This window comes from Anopheles marshallii, chromosome 2 (genome assembly GCF_943734725.1).
Source record: "Anopheles marshallii chromosome 2, idAnoMarsDA_429_01, whole genome shotgun sequence".
Taxonomy (NCBI): domain Eukaryota; kingdom Metazoa; phylum Arthropoda; class Insecta; order Diptera; family Culicidae; genus Anopheles; species Anopheles marshallii.
The window spans coordinates 2,550,483-2,564,116 of NC_071326.1; the positions used below are offsets into that span (position 1 = coordinate 2,550,483).

General features: G+C 44.1%; 4 protein-coding genes across 8 annotated transcripts; 3 read left to right on the plus strand and 1 right to left on the minus strand.

Annotated features, from left to right (window-relative positions):
* The first annotated feature begins 209 nt into the window (after positions 1–209).
* LOC128707353 (serine/threonine-protein kinase tousled-like 2) lies at positions 210–2,539 on the plus strand. The gene is made up of 6 exons (XM_053802305.1): positions 210–340; positions 418–471; positions 540–608; positions 675–1,641; positions 1,719–1,825; positions 1,891–2,539. Exons 1-6 carry the CDS (start codon positions 213–215, stop codon positions 2,537–2,539), a joined length of 1,974 nt encoding a protein of 657 aa, XP_053658280.1. The 5' UTR covers positions 210–212.
* Positions 2,540–5,175: 2,636 nt separating this feature from the next.
* LOC128709478 (heat shock 70 kDa protein cognate 4) lies at positions 5,176–7,137 on the plus strand. 5 transcript variants are annotated; one of them, XM_053804479.1, is made up of 2 exons: positions 5,176–7,028; positions 7,107–7,137. In XM_053804479.1, exons 1-2 carry the CDS (start codon positions 5,176–5,178, stop codon positions 7,135–7,137), a joined length of 1,884 nt encoding a protein of 627 aa, XP_053660454.1. The 5 variants fall into 5 exon arrangements, with proteins under 5 accessions (XP_053660454.1, XP_053660452.1, XP_053660453.1 ...); XM_053804477.1 differs by having other exon boundaries at positions 5,176–7,024; positions 7,073–7,137; XM_053804478.1 differs by having other exon boundaries at positions 5,176–7,021; positions 7,073–7,137.
* A 1,371-nt stretch (positions 7,138–8,508) lies between these two features.
* LOC128707712 (pseudouridylate synthase TRUB2, mitochondrial) lies at positions 8,509–9,673 on the minus strand. Its single transcript, XM_053802671.1, has 4 exons — positions 9,517–9,673; positions 9,261–9,452; positions 8,847–9,200; positions 8,509–8,777 (listed from the first exon to the last, which is right to left on the minus strand). The coding sequence occupies exons 1-4, from the start codon at positions 9,644–9,646 to the stop codon at positions 8,509–8,511; spliced, it is 945 nt and encodes a 314-aa protein (XP_053658646.1). The 5' UTR covers positions 9,647–9,673.
* A 326-nt stretch (positions 9,674–9,999) lies between these two features.
* LOC128719204 (sex-regulated protein janus-A-like) lies at positions 10,000–10,515 on the plus strand. Its single transcript, XM_053812827.1, has 2 exons — positions 10,000–10,060; positions 10,121–10,515. The coding sequence occupies exons 1-2, from the start codon at positions 10,000–10,002 to the stop codon at positions 10,513–10,515; spliced, it is 456 nt and encodes a 151-aa protein (XP_053668802.1).
* Positions 10,516–13,634: the final 3,119 nt, after the last annotated feature.

Below are 13,634 nucleotides of genomic sequence, written 5' to 3' on the forward strand. Positions count from 1 at the left end.
TTTACTCTCCCATCTCACTACCTAAACCTTGAGCTAGTTGGCAACCATGATTTTTTAAACAATGTCAACTGTCAATTGTTCGTGTCACTTGAATTTTGCAAAATAATAACAGCTTTTAGCGGCTTCCCGTACAGCTAGCGTAAAACAACGTATAGTGTGCTTCGCAAAAGGAACGGTATCCATGTATAAATACATGGATCGGGTTGCTAACAATGCCGCAAACGGAAATTAAAGCTCCTGCCGTTGCGCTGACGACGGCACCACTGTCAATGGACACACAGAAACAACCAACCGAACGGCTACAAAGCGGTGTTAACGTAACAAAGTACGATCGAAGCAGGTTTGCTTGGTAGAGGACAGAAGAGCGATGAAATGCATTAACTTTTTGTTTTATTTGTTCACAATGGCTTTGTACAGAGATAAGGAATCCTCCGAAGAAGCTTCTCCGCGATGTTTACGTTCGACAAGAAGGTAAAACATGGCACCAATATCACACCATAACACCATTTGGTTTTAACAGAACACATCGTTTTTTTTAGTTTTCAACCAAAGCGAGTGTCGGAGTTGCCTCCCCTAGAATCCGATTCGGATTCCGATGGTGATGGAAAGTATGATCCTGGACAATGAGAAGTATTCCCCATTTGGTGCACATTAATCATGTATTTCTTTTGCAGCTTAAATTGTGCGATTCTGAACGATTCGTTTCTATTGACGCCGTCTAAGTGCATCGATGAGGAGGACAGTGTGGATAAGAAGATCCCATCCAAAGCCACAATTCGAAGTGTCACGGATGCCGTACCCAAATCGCGAATAAAGCTAGAAGACAAGCTTCCTTCGACGAACATTGGTTCTGAACTTGAATCCAAAATGATCAAGCGAGCGCCTTTGGTAGAACGCTCGCAATTTGACCTAAGGCCTTACAATGATACGTCGCCGACCAAATCGACACGTAGCCAGGATTCTGGATATGGAGCAAGCGCATCGGCCGATACTGTTGGCGAACTGCCAAGTGCTGTACGTAGGCCTGACAGACCAGTACGCCAGAGTGGAGCCCAAAGTCCTGTTCCGTTAGATGCGGTACCCGAAAAGATGGAAGTTGAAAGGAGTCGTCATCAATTCGTAACTCCTCGTGATAAGTTTCCTGGTGGGCAGCTTAGAGAAACTGGTTCAAAAATGTTCACCTCCACTACGGTACGAAAGTCACGTAACACAATTGAAAACGAGTTCAAATCGCAGAAAGTATTGTTTGCCACGCCGGTCGTGATGGCCCGGCCACCGGTAAACTTTCTTCCTGACGATAGTCTAAACTATTCGGTGATCACGCCAGATGGCTCGAAGGGAGTGAAGCATTTGTCACCGATTAAGGAGCAACAGAAAATGGTCAAAAGATCGACGAATCAACTGTTTGGGGAATTGGAGACCGCAAACGATAAAGTGACTCCGCCGAATGTTGCAACTTTATGCGCACCGAAAGGGGTGGAGAAACGGATTGATTCCAACGATACGCCACAACAACCCAAGGAACGTCCTATCGTAATCAATGGGAAGGAATATTTAGTGGTGAAGAAAATAGGCTCAGGAGGCTCCAGTTCTGTTTTCTTGGCAAAACAAGTTGCCACTGGATTGGAGTGTGCTGTGAAGGTATGCATTTTGACATTAACAATTCGCTGTTCATTTAAATTCGCTAATGAAAAGTTTATTTTCTGATCTGAACTCAGCTTGTTAACTTGAACGGAGATGCAAATTTGGTCGAAGGATATCTGAACGAAACCAAAATGCTTGCAAAGCTGCAAACGAACGAGAACGTAATTGCTCTATATGACTAGTAAGTAACAAATTTTGAAGAAGGTTGTTGGTTTATATTAATCTGAACATTTTTTTTTATTGTAGTGCTCACATTCCCGAAGCCAGCCAGCTATTTCTCGTGATGGAAAAGGGTGAGAGTGACTTGCATCGAATTCTGCAAGGGTACACCTCGGACATTCCACTTTACTCGCTGATCAGCATTTGGTATCAGATGGTGCAATGTGTACACTACATTCACGGGGAAGGTGTCATCCATTTGGATTTGAAACCGGCTAACTTCCTCATGATTAACGGTCGGCTCAAGCTGATCGACTTTGGGATCGCGAGTAGTATTTCGTTCGATTCGACCAGTATTATGAAATTCTCACAGGCCGGTACATTTAACTACATCAGTCCGGAGGCATTGATCGATACGTCAAGCGAAATGAGTCCGGCAGGCGCGCAACCACGCATCAAAATGTCGAAAAAGTCAGACATCTGGTCATTGGGTTGCATCCTGTATCTGCTTCTATACAAACGAACGCCGTTTGCTCACATAAAAAATGTCGTCACCAAGGTGAATGTCATCACTAATCCCAGAACGGTTATCGAGTACCCTCCGATGGCCAGCTACTATCCACCGATGCTGCTGGACATTTTGAAACGGTGCCTTCGGTACGATGCAAAGTCGCGTGCTTCCACGGCGGAACTGCTGGAGTATCCTTATCACATGGTTATTCCACTGAACAAGTAAAATCACACATGTTTTGCAGGCTCTTGCGCAAAATGTTTAAGAACTTTTGTATTTTGTATTATATTTATATATTGTTTGCTGGAGATACTTTTGTACACTAAGCTTTCTTTTGAACACTAACAGAATTGAAGAGAACTTAACAAGACCTGAAAATACATATTACAAAGAATAAATCCTCTATTAACACATGAACAAGAAACAATATAACAAGAAAGTGAAATTATTATCTCTTATGGCGAAGGAAATGCGGATCGAGGCATATTCAGTTTGACAATTATTTTTGAATGTGAATGAATGAATGAATCAAAAGCAAAAGAGGTTTCGTAGAAGCAATAATGAAAGGTAAGAATTTTTTTAATTCGTTAATCGCGAATCAAGATACCTGGAGATCTTCGTTCCTTACTTCAAACTGCGTCCAACAAAGCGTACATACTCCACGCAGGACAACAGAAGTTGATCCAAATGGTGGAATCCGACGTTGCAGCTACTTACCTTGGGGTCGATTTATCTTACACGCTAGCCATACCCGTGCCCAATGCGGAATGATTTAATGGATGGATTTAAGCCTAGATTTCATTCGAATGTACACACGATCACCGAAGATGCCAGAGAACCAGGGCTTCAAATAAACTTTAGGAGTGATTCATGTTGGGAACATTATAATCAGTTGAATTTTCTCTGTATTTAATTTATTGTAGCGTGTATTGAAGCGTTTTATTGAAAATAAAATTATGTAACGTAACGGTTAAATTGCGGCGAAAACCGGATTCGATGCTTCTAGAACGATTGTGATAAAAAAACGGATATTTTGAAATTTAGAGCAACTGTCAAAGTGTACTAAAATAAATTTTAAAAATCTCGTCTTTACATTATATTTTCTTTGAAAACAATTGTTTCCAATGCTCCAAACGATTGACCACTATAAAATATAATGAAACAAAAATAAGCAAGTTCGTAGCAATCGTATTTTACTTTATTTCGACTTGTTCATAGTTTGAGCATGTCGATTTCAACCTCCGAATGAAGAACCCTGCACTTCAAAACGTCATCTAGCTTATTTCACGCGCTTCCAGCAAGTGGGACCGTTTGCAGTTAGGTTAATTCTTGTTTAACATCCAAGCGAAGAAGAAGCACGCGGTGCGAGCAGCAAATCGCGAGAAGTTCGTTCCAAGTTTAATTCAGTGACTTAGAAAAGTTATCCTTACACATTTTAACTAAAGGTAAGTGTGATTTTTGCCCGTCAACAGATTAGGGAAGGGAATCCTTGTACCATTTTTTGCCGCCTCATGCCGAGGCGGTGTCATTCAAGAGGTTAGAAAATTGAGATTTTCTGGACAAAAAGTTCATATTTTTTGTTCTATTCAATCTAAGGGAGTAGAAAAAGAGTGTCTAATTGAAAAGTGGTATTTAAAATTGATTTCGGGGCTACTGGTGTTTTCCAGAGCAGTCTGGAAATTTCCAGGGTCGAAGCGCGTGGTTCTGGGTCAATAGTTCGGCAGGGGGTGAGCTAGGAAAGGAACATTCTGGAACAAGCACCGAACGCATGGAATCGAAATGGAAGCCTTTTCTTTACCAAGGCTTGCTTGGATTTGAAGCTACACAGGAATAACCCGTGTTTGGTAATGGCTCTTCCGTCTTTACTAAAAAAGCAGATTGAATGATTTTCAAGATTTGCTATAGAGCTATGACTCATACGTAGGGCGTTTTACACGAAGCGTGTTAAAGCCTTACCGCATTTTTAGTTATTGTACTAGCAATAGTGCTTACGGGAAGTGATCGGATTCTTTTTGCTTGAAGTTGACAAAAATGATTTCAATTAAAGACTATTTAACGCAATTTTGCCCGTAGGTTACGCGAACTGTGAGCATGTGTGTGTGTGTGGGTTTTGCCGTATCATGCCGCATGGAGCAAAGTGACAGACGTCATGGAGAAAAAGTAAAAAATATGATATTCAAGAAATTGCAAGCTTATTTCTTCACGGTTCCGCTTCAATTCATTTGCAAGTATTAGCAAATGGAAGAAATATCATTGTATAGGTTGCTGCACACGTCCTGTAGATTTCATGCTGCTGCTAGCTCTGGAAAAATCCATTACCGAAGCGCGTGGCTTTTACTTCCGTCCTGTTCAATGAATAAGAGTAGGAAGAAGAAAGCTTCTGGAAGAGCATGGTAGGAAACAAAATGGAGGCTTATGCAACTAATTCTCACATGGCGTAAAACTGCTTTTCGATGATACGAGCAAATGCGTAAAGTTAAATTGGTATCTTTCTGGCAATAAGTAGGCTGTATAAATTTAAACGAACATTTTCAGATGCGTGTCCAAGAATAGCACATGTCATGGCCACCTTTGTGTGGTGTGTGTGAGAGTGATAGAAGAGCATGTTTCCATGATGTGTCCATAGAAGGTTATGGTACCGCGCGCGCATCATGCGTCTGCTCACAGTGGCAGCTGTCCGGTTTGGGTTGTTACCGCCTTTTTATGGTAAAACGCCGATGATTTTTTTTGAAGCATATACCGATTGCGGAAAGGGTCGCGTATAGGGTCATGCGAAATCTTTTCTTTTATTTTTCCTTGATCACGATTAAAAAAATATGTGAATCATGTGCGGATTGTTCATATTGTGTTATTCATTGCAGATGGCAGCAAAAGCACCAGCAGTTGGTATTGATCTGGGCACGACCTACAGTTGTGTTGGAGTTTTCCAGCACGGCAAGGTAGAAATCATTGCCAATGACCAGGGTAACCGAACCACGCCATCGTATGTTGCCTTCACTGACACGGAGCGTCTGATTGGCGATGCTGCCAAGAACCAGGTGGCCATGAACCCGACCAACACCATCTTCGACGCGAAGCGTCTGATTGGTCGCAAGTTTGACGATCCCGCGATCCAGGCTGATATGAAGCATTGGCCGTTCGAGGTGGAGTCGATCGAGGGCAAACCAAAGATTGCGGTCGAGTACAAGGGCGAGAAGAAATCTTTCTTCCCGGAGGAGGTCAGTTCGATGGTGCTGACCAAGATGAAGGAAACGGCCGAAGCTTACCTGGGCAAGACAGTGACGAACGCCGTCATTACCGTGCCAGCTTACTTCAACGATTCGCAGCGTCAGGCAACGAAGGATGCCGGAACCATTTCGGGGTTGAACGTGCTGCGTATCATCAACGAACCGACTGCGGCCGCCATTGCCTACGGTCTGGACAAGAAGACGGCCGGTGAGCGCAACGTGCTGATCTTCGATCTGGGCGGCGGTACCTTCGATGTGTCGATCCTTTCTATCGACGATGGCATCTTCGAGGTCAAGTCGACCGCCGGAGACACCCATCTGGGTGGTGAGGACTTCGACAACCGCCTGGTGAACCACTTCGCTCAGGAATTCAAGCGCAAACACAAGAAGGATCTGTCCACCAACAAGCGTGCCCTCCGCCGTCTGCGCACGGCATGCGAGCGCGCGAAGCGTACGCTGTCCTCGTCGACCCAGGCCAGTATTGAGATCGATTCGCTGTTCGAGGGAACCGATTTCTACACCTCGATCACGCGTGCCCGTTTCGAGGAGCTGAACGCCGATCTGTTCCGTTCGACGATGGAACCAGTGGAGAAGGCGCTTCGTGATGCCAAGATGGACAAGGCCAGCATTCACGATATTGTGCTGGTTGGTGGATCGACCCGTATCCCCAAGGTGCAGAAGCTGCTGCAGGACTTCTTCAACGGCAAGGAGTTGAACAAGTCGATCAACCCGGACGAAGCCGTCGCCTACGGTGCTGCCGTCCAGGCCGCCATTCTGCACGGTGACAAGTCGGAGGAGGTGCAGGATCTGCTGCTGCTCGACGTGACGCCACTGTCGCTCGGTATCGAGACTGCCGGTGGAGTGATGTCGGTGTTGATCAAGCGTAACACGACCATCCCGACGAAACAGACGCAGACGTTCACCACGTACTCGGATAACCAACCCGGTGTGTTGATCCAGGTGTTCGAGGGTGAGCGTGCCATGACGAAGGACAACAACCTGCTCGGCAAGTTCGAGCTGAGCGGCATCCCGCCAGCACCGCGCGGTGTGCCCCAGATCGAGGTAACGTTTGATATCGATGCCAACGGTATTCTGAACGTGACGGCACTCGAGAAGTCGACGAACAAGGAAAACAAGATTACGATCACTAACGACAAGGGCCGTCTGAGCAAGGAGGACATCGAGCGCATGGTGAACGAGGCCGAGAAGTACCGCACCGAAGATGAGAAACAGAAGGAAACCATCTCCGCGAAGAATGCGCTCGAATCGTACTGCTTCAACATGAAGGCCACGATGGAGGATGACAAGCTGAAGGACAAGATTTCGGACAGCGACAAGACCCTGGTACTGGACAAGTGCAACGACACGATCAAGTGGCTCGATGCGAACCAGCTGGCCGACAAGGAGGAGTATGAGCATCGCCAGAAGGAGCTGGAGTCGGTATGCAACCCGATCATCAGCAAGCTGTACCAGGGCGCTGGTGGTGCACCGGGCGGCATGCCATTCCCGGGTGGTGCTCCGGGTGCTGGAGCTGCCGGTGGTGCTGCTGGTGGCGCCGGATCCGGCTCTGGACCGACCATCGAGGAGGTTGACTAAACCATTCCCCACATTCCAACGGATGATGGCGCGCGAACTAAACGACGTTTGTTAGCGAGAGAGAAGAGCGGGCGATCTATTAATAAAAACGCTGGCGCCACAGAAAGCCCCCCTTGTTTGCGAAATACTATGACCTTCAGCTAATCTTCCTGTCCTGTTACAACCTCACACAAGCCGCTTTAGACAGCGCATGCTTGCTGCCGTTATTTTCTAATTTCCTCTACTCCTTTTGAACTCTCGACTGTTGTTGCCTATCACTCTCAAGCCAGCAGAGCCAAACACAGCCATTTATCATTGCGATTACGGGGAGGATTACTTCGAAAATTGCGTATTATACACGCGGATAAGCAGACAGACACAAGTATTTTACGTTAATGTTGAATGTTGTATGATTTGGAATCATCATTACCACACCATCCGCGCCTGTTGGTGAAGAACTTTCAGAATATTAGACGTAAAGTACCCGTAAAGATAGCTGCGAAATAATTGCACGTACTAGTTCTCTTCCCCGATCGATGAAATGTGCTGAACAAATGATACCGAAACTAACAGTAGGCCAAATAAAGAAACACGCAAGAAGAGCTCTGTACCTCTCCAATGACCAAGATCAAAATTGGAGCGAAATTAGAATCGATTTCTTATTGATTTTTTGTTTTGCATTTACACCATGAAGATGACAAGTTCCTTCTGTTTCAGCTTATATTTCTCTATGCCTTAGGACCGTGGATCTTGTACAAAAATCTTTAGAAACTTAGCAATGACGTCAAGTGCGAGCATATCAGGAGGAATGGATGATCCCTAAACTTCTTTGAAGTGTGACTGCTCATGAATGACTCATCTATGTGATATTTTCCTGAATCATGTGGCGCAGAATTCGTCGGAGATAGGATGGAATCGAGAAAGGTGTAGAGGATTGCATCACTGCACCCAAAAACCTGGAGAACGTTTGAAGCATGCTGCTGGCCGTGTGCGGACAAGAAATAGTCTGCCGGAAATTTACGAGCTGATACTTTGTTCATGTTTGCTCTCTTTCTCACCGAAAAGATTATTTTTAGCCTCCAAGAATTGTGAATAATGCAGACACTAAAACACAAACCTTGTAACAAATGCATGCAGTGTTGAATTGGGTACTTAATGCAAACCTTGCGTGTGCGCGAAAATAGGGTCATATGAAAACTTGCATTTATTGCACGTGACAATACGGGGCAACGCCGGACCTCTGAACGAGACAACAATGGCCATAAATAAATCATATAACATGCGTTGTACTACACGTTGCTTGAGTGGTAACAACTTTCTACTTGATCGTGCGATCGTTTGGTGTGTGGGTGTTCAACGCCTACAACAGCTCGAGACTTTGTTCCCAGCTATTTATTGATCTGGTACTTCCATTCCATGCAGGGATGAACTGTTCTGCTGCAACATGTCTGGATGCTGATTAATGAGCTTGTTCGTGTGTGCCATACCGCTTAGGATGTTTTGCAGGTTCCAGTCCTTTTTAAGCAACGAGTCTTCCAACAGAAAGTGACCGTGTCGAATGCACCGAACGCTGGTGCAGTGTGCACAAGATTTCAGATTAATCCCAATCTCATGAATCAGTTCACCAAGGTACGCTTCCGTTTCGTTGATGGCATGGATTTCTGAAAAAAAGGAAAGAAGAATCAAGGTGTGAGGAAAAGAGTTCTTTTTCTCGCATAAACACGGTTTACCAATGGTGAAGAATGGTTTCCGGTATTCCGCCAGTCGTATTCCATATATCATTGGTTGACGATTGTCTGTGGGACGTATCGTTCCTCGACATGCCAGTTCGAACGCCGCCTGTGACTGGAGGTCAATTCCGCTCAGTTCGAACATTTTCCGTTGATGAGACGCCTGTATCGATGCAAGCAATCGACCGATCTTTTCCGACCCGATGTGATCGATGGTGGCACGGGCCGTTACACGTGACTCGGCGAAGTGTGTTTCCGTTGCCTTTCCCAGGAAACCGGTTACTCGGTACACTCGCAAAGGACGATTCTGTTGCAGTCTAAAGGCAAGATTTGTTCCATTGTTGATACCCAGAACTGCAACAAGTAAATAACGCGTTTTAGGAATGAAAAATATGTATGCATGATGAATATTACCTATAACACCACTCGTGAAACGACCATGATTGGCAGAGAATCGACATTTGATATCATCCGGTTGGTAGCGTGGACCTGTCACTAGCACGTTATCCGACAAATCCTCGACATTTCGCACAATCAGCTTTGAATCTACTGTATTGTCGATTACTACACGCTGTAGCGAAGGTCTAACTTCGAGTTGGTTGAGATCTGCAAACAGTCAAAGGGTTTGTAAATAGCTTTGTTAAAAACTTTAATTCGTTTGGCGTGTTACCTCGACAAAGGTTATGGATAATCGCATTTCGTACTTGTTGCACTGTTACTCCTGCAGGTTTGTACAGATTAACTAGACCATTCAAATAGTTCCATACCGTTGGCGCGTCCTTAACTAGCTTTAAAGCCATTTGGTACGTTAATTTCTCATTTATCACAGCAAATGTTTTCCCCGCGTTTGTCTTTTGGTTTTCGATGCCGGATTTGTTTACATTGCAATCTGCAAGCTACGAAATGTCACGATGACGGTAGAAAATTGGTCCTGTGTTTAAAAAGCGTAGCTTGAATTCTTAAAAAAATATAATTCATTTTTCTTGGTGGATTTTTCACGGGTCCGAGGAAATTTGATGATCAAGTTTTTCCTTCATTTTCATTGCGGCTCATAAATGAGCGTACTAATGTTGAAATTATCTGTAGCATCCGTGTCAAACACGGGAAGCGATTGGCCGTGCGTTGACAGCAGGGAATTGACATTTCCCATAGGATGAGTGCAATTTGCCGGCTTGGGGTCAGACATACCTTGCAAAAAGTGCTTGCTGGATACGGTAAATAAAGTGATGCGACCGATTATTTCCCGGTTTTCTCAAGCTCATCTTCATTTGCAGTTGGTTGCAGAACTTTTGCCAGAATGGTCGATGCCAAACTCGATGCGGTGCCGGTCGTTGATATCGATGAAGGAATTTTCAAGTACGTGCTGATCAAGGTTTACGGAAAGGAAAAAAGCGATGGCAGCGAACCATCCAAGATGATCGTCCGTGGATTCAACCGGGCGCAGTGGCATTCGGACATTTACGACGAGGTCAGTTCGGCCTTGTTGGGCCTTGGGCTGGAGACGGAGTGTCTCGGCGGTGGAAGGATTGAGAATAGGCCCGACCTGAAGCAAATCAAAGTGTACGGATACTCGCAGGGATACGGCAAGGCGGATCATATGGAATCGCGACGTTTGCTACTGACCAAATACCCGGACCATAACATTACATGCTCGGACGAAGGTTACTGAGCGTAGGATGGAACAATCATGTGAGCTTTATTTATATGGAAGGATTTGGAGTTGAATACATTACGCAATGTCTTAATATTTGATGATGGGATGTTAACCTTTCTAGAACCTTTCTAGGTGATACGGATCTGATCGGCGTTGTGAAGGGTCATGATACTGAGAACTACTGTACAACTGGTTGGGAAAGAGGCATCGGATATATTAATGATATTTACGTCATTTAGAAGGACATCTTTAATCTACAAGAATTAATCTCAATATTGTAATTACCTCTTGTTTCTAAACGATATTTAATGGCAGGGTTCGCTTCGCCAGGTAATCTTGACTGGATTGGGAACTATAATTTCGAAGGACGCTAATTGATAATTCCCAAAGTAATTGAGTTTCCTACAGTACAGTGTGGCGGCTCGTATGTGTATTTGGTAACTGCGTGGGTTTCATATGGCAGGAAAGGTCCAAATTCCCATTCGGACCAACCCCTTCTACGCAGCATTGACTATCCAGCTGCGGGTAAATAAAGTCAAAGTATACCAAGAAGTAGAGTAAAGCAAGACAAAGCTAATCATCAATATTGTCTCAAATGCATTTGATATGCATCTAGAAATAATTGTAATCCTAAAAATCCATCACTTAAACCACCGTTTTGATGGATTGGAAACATTAATTGATGGGCATTAGCGACCAGACAACATTCGGCAATAGAATCGGAAAAACGACAAAATACGTGGGGAAACATTTTCTCCCCAATAGGATTACATAAAATTCGTTTTAAAGTAGAATATAAGCTTGATAAGGTCATCTGCCAGAAGGTGGAGTAACGGCATGATTAAAGACGAATTTATTCCATTCGTGGAAAATTCAATTCCCTCGGCGTGTGCTCTAATGGGAGAAAGAAATGCCTAACCAATCGATGGGAAAATTTGAAACCGTTGTAAAAGGAATTAACTTCGTAGGATAGCAGATTTTCCTAAGCGAAGCCAAGTGCCTCTTTATTCATTCAAGTGGTACTGTAATGAAATCTTTAACCCACTTCATTGTGCTAAAGATGAATGGACACGAGAATAAAGGGCTTATAATAAGAAGGGAAAAGCAAGCAATTCAATCCGCCCCCGAGAAAGGGAGGCACCATTTGTATAAACAACAAAACCCTGTCTGAGGTGGTTTTCTTGCAAAGTATTAAAAAAAGGATTTCACCAAGGGGATGTGAACCAACGAATATGGGTTTCGTTTCATCGCATTGCTGGAATAAACACTGCTATAGCTACTTCGATTATACCAACTACCGAACACCAAACACATTGTGCCGTTGTGAGCTTTCCGCAAGTCGTGTGATTTTGCTTATACAGTTTTTGTCTTTTTTCATTATCGATTGTCTTTTTCCTCCCAAAATGTTCTATAAATATTTATACACCGTTGTGGAGACGTGTAGAAAGGATTAAAATCCTTAAAACATTGGCTGTGGGATGAGGTCGGTTTGTTTTGCTACGCACATGATGCTTCTACAGCAACCAGGGAAACACACAGCCTACTGAGTTTGGAAAACATTCGCTAGAAAAGCATATGCTACTTCGATTCACCTGCTTTTTTTGCCGATGGAAGCTCACCCGGGTATTTACGATCGTTTATCGGCAGAGATCTTTGCGGATCAATCGATTTGCCCGTACGGTGGTGCGTTTGTGCGGACACTGCTGGGACACACGGGAAGTGTATCGAATACTATTTGCCTAATACCGGCCTGTAATGTAATGAAATTCAATATGTTTTTCTTTCCCTCGTACCTTCGGTGTGCGTTGCTTTTCGATTGTTTGGCAGCGCGTAAGTTTCAACCCACTCCCTCCCAGCGAAAAACGATACAAACTCGCGTACGCGTGGTTATGTTTTCGTACAAAACATCAATTTATTTACTCGTTCAGTTTTAAATATCTCTTTATCGTTTAGACACTGTAGACACACCTACAGCAGCTGCTCCAGCAGTACCCGCAGCAGCAGCAGCAGTAGTAGAAATAGTAATAGTTGTGGTAGTTGTTTTAGTACTCGCAGAGGGAAGTTCAGCTGAAACCCGGCAACAATGCACTGCAGTTGCGCTTTCACCACAAAATCCTTCCCAGTAATTATCTACATATAATTATGACTACACTTAATGGTCACATTAGCCTAATACAAGTATACCCTAGCACGCGACTCTAACCCGGTATTTGCAATACGAGACAGGAAAGGTGTACCACTGGTGCTACTTTCCTCCCGGTATCCTTTACTTTTTTGGGACAGACGCACAGCATCCGCCATTGTTTTTTGGGGTAAGAAAATTTGTCCCACTATTTCCTATCATACGGTTAGCGACTGTTAGCGCGATGTACACGCGCGATTTATGCTCCCACAGTGGAAGTTTTGCCCGCTTGTCCAACTTGGGTGTTGTGGCCTATGATTTATGGTTTCCCATTGGCACACACACACCTGGAATGGCATGAACATAAAGCAACACGTGAAAATGATACACTCCGCTACATCCTTAACGATTTTTCTACTTTACGGACCAGTTTGGTCCAACAATTAGCTGTTTGTTTTCTTTGTTTTCACCATTAATATCCTTACTCTGTGCACTGTATTAGCTAGCATCGCTTTTATAAAACTTTAAGAGACAATTTTCCACCAGTTCATTAGCATCTATTTGCGACAGTTCTTTGTTATAATTCGGGGTTAACGTCTTACTTCTTCTGTAGTTATCAAAACCACACACATTAACCATTTTCTCTTCAAGATCTAGGGAACTTGGGTGAAGTAAAGTGGAGGGTTGAAGAATTTTCCGCAAGAATGCAACTTGTTTGGAAAAATAAAATATTTCTCTCTGCAGTTCGGTATATTCTGGTACAATGTATGTGAAGGATCCGTGTGCGTGTATATATAAATTGCGATATGTATTAGTGACAGTGGGCTTATGCAATAAAGGCTTCCGGTAAATATCCAATTGCCGCAGCACATTCTACCAGCGACAAGTGGTTTAATTCTTTTCTTCTGTTTTGTAATATTATTTCAATTCATTCCCCCCGTCCTGAGCCCTGTACCGTGGGCTCCATTGTTCCGACCATCCGACTGTGCGTTGGAGACGACGCACCAAAAGT

What these genes read in the sequence shown, in the direction of transcription:
- LOC128707353 (XM_053802305.1), top strand. Translation starts at nt 213, where the DNA reads ATGCCGCAAACGGAAATTAAAGCTCCTGCCGTTGCGCTGACGACGGCA. An exon ending in ACAAAGTACGATCGAAGCAG is followed by an intron (nt 341 to 417) that starts GTTTGCTTGGTA and finishes GGCTTTGTACAG; the next exon opens with AGATAAGGAATCCTCCGAAG. An exon ending in GATTCCGATGGTGATGGAAA is followed by an intron (nt 609 to 674) that starts GTATGATCCTGG and finishes TTTCTTTTGCAG; the next exon opens with CTTAAATTGTGCGATTCTGA.
- LOC128707712 (XM_053802671.1), bottom strand. Translation starts at nt 9,646, where the DNA reads ATGGCTTTAAAGCTAGTTAAGGACGCGCCAACGGTATGGAACTATTTG. An exon ending in TATCCATAACCTTTGTCGAG is followed by an intron (nt 9,453 to 9,516) that starts GTAACACGCCAA and finishes GACTGTTTGCAG; the next exon opens with ATCTCAACCAACTCGAAGTT. An exon ending in GAAACCATTCTTCACCATTG is followed by an intron (nt 8,778 to 8,846) that starts GTAAACCGTGTT and finishes CCTTTTTTTCAG; the next exon opens with AAATCCATGCCATCAACGAA.
- LOC128709478 (XM_053804477.1), top strand. Translation starts at nt 5,176, where the DNA reads ATGGCAGCAAAAGCACCAGCAGTTGGTATTGATCTGGGCACGACCTAC. An exon ending in GCTGTACCAGGGCGCTGGTG is followed by an intron (nt 7,025 to 7,072) that starts GTGCACCGGGCG and finishes CGGGTGCTGGAG; the next exon opens with CTGCCGGTGGTGCTGCTGGT.
- LOC128719204 (XM_053812827.1), top strand. Translation starts at nt 10,000, where the DNA reads ATGAGTGCAATTTGCCGGCTTGGGGTCAGACATACCTTGCAAAAAGTG. An exon ending in AAAAGTGCTTGCTGGATACG is followed by an intron (nt 10,061 to 10,120) that starts GTAAATAAAGTG and finishes CTTCATTTGCAG; the next exon opens with TTGGTTGCAGAACTTTTGCC.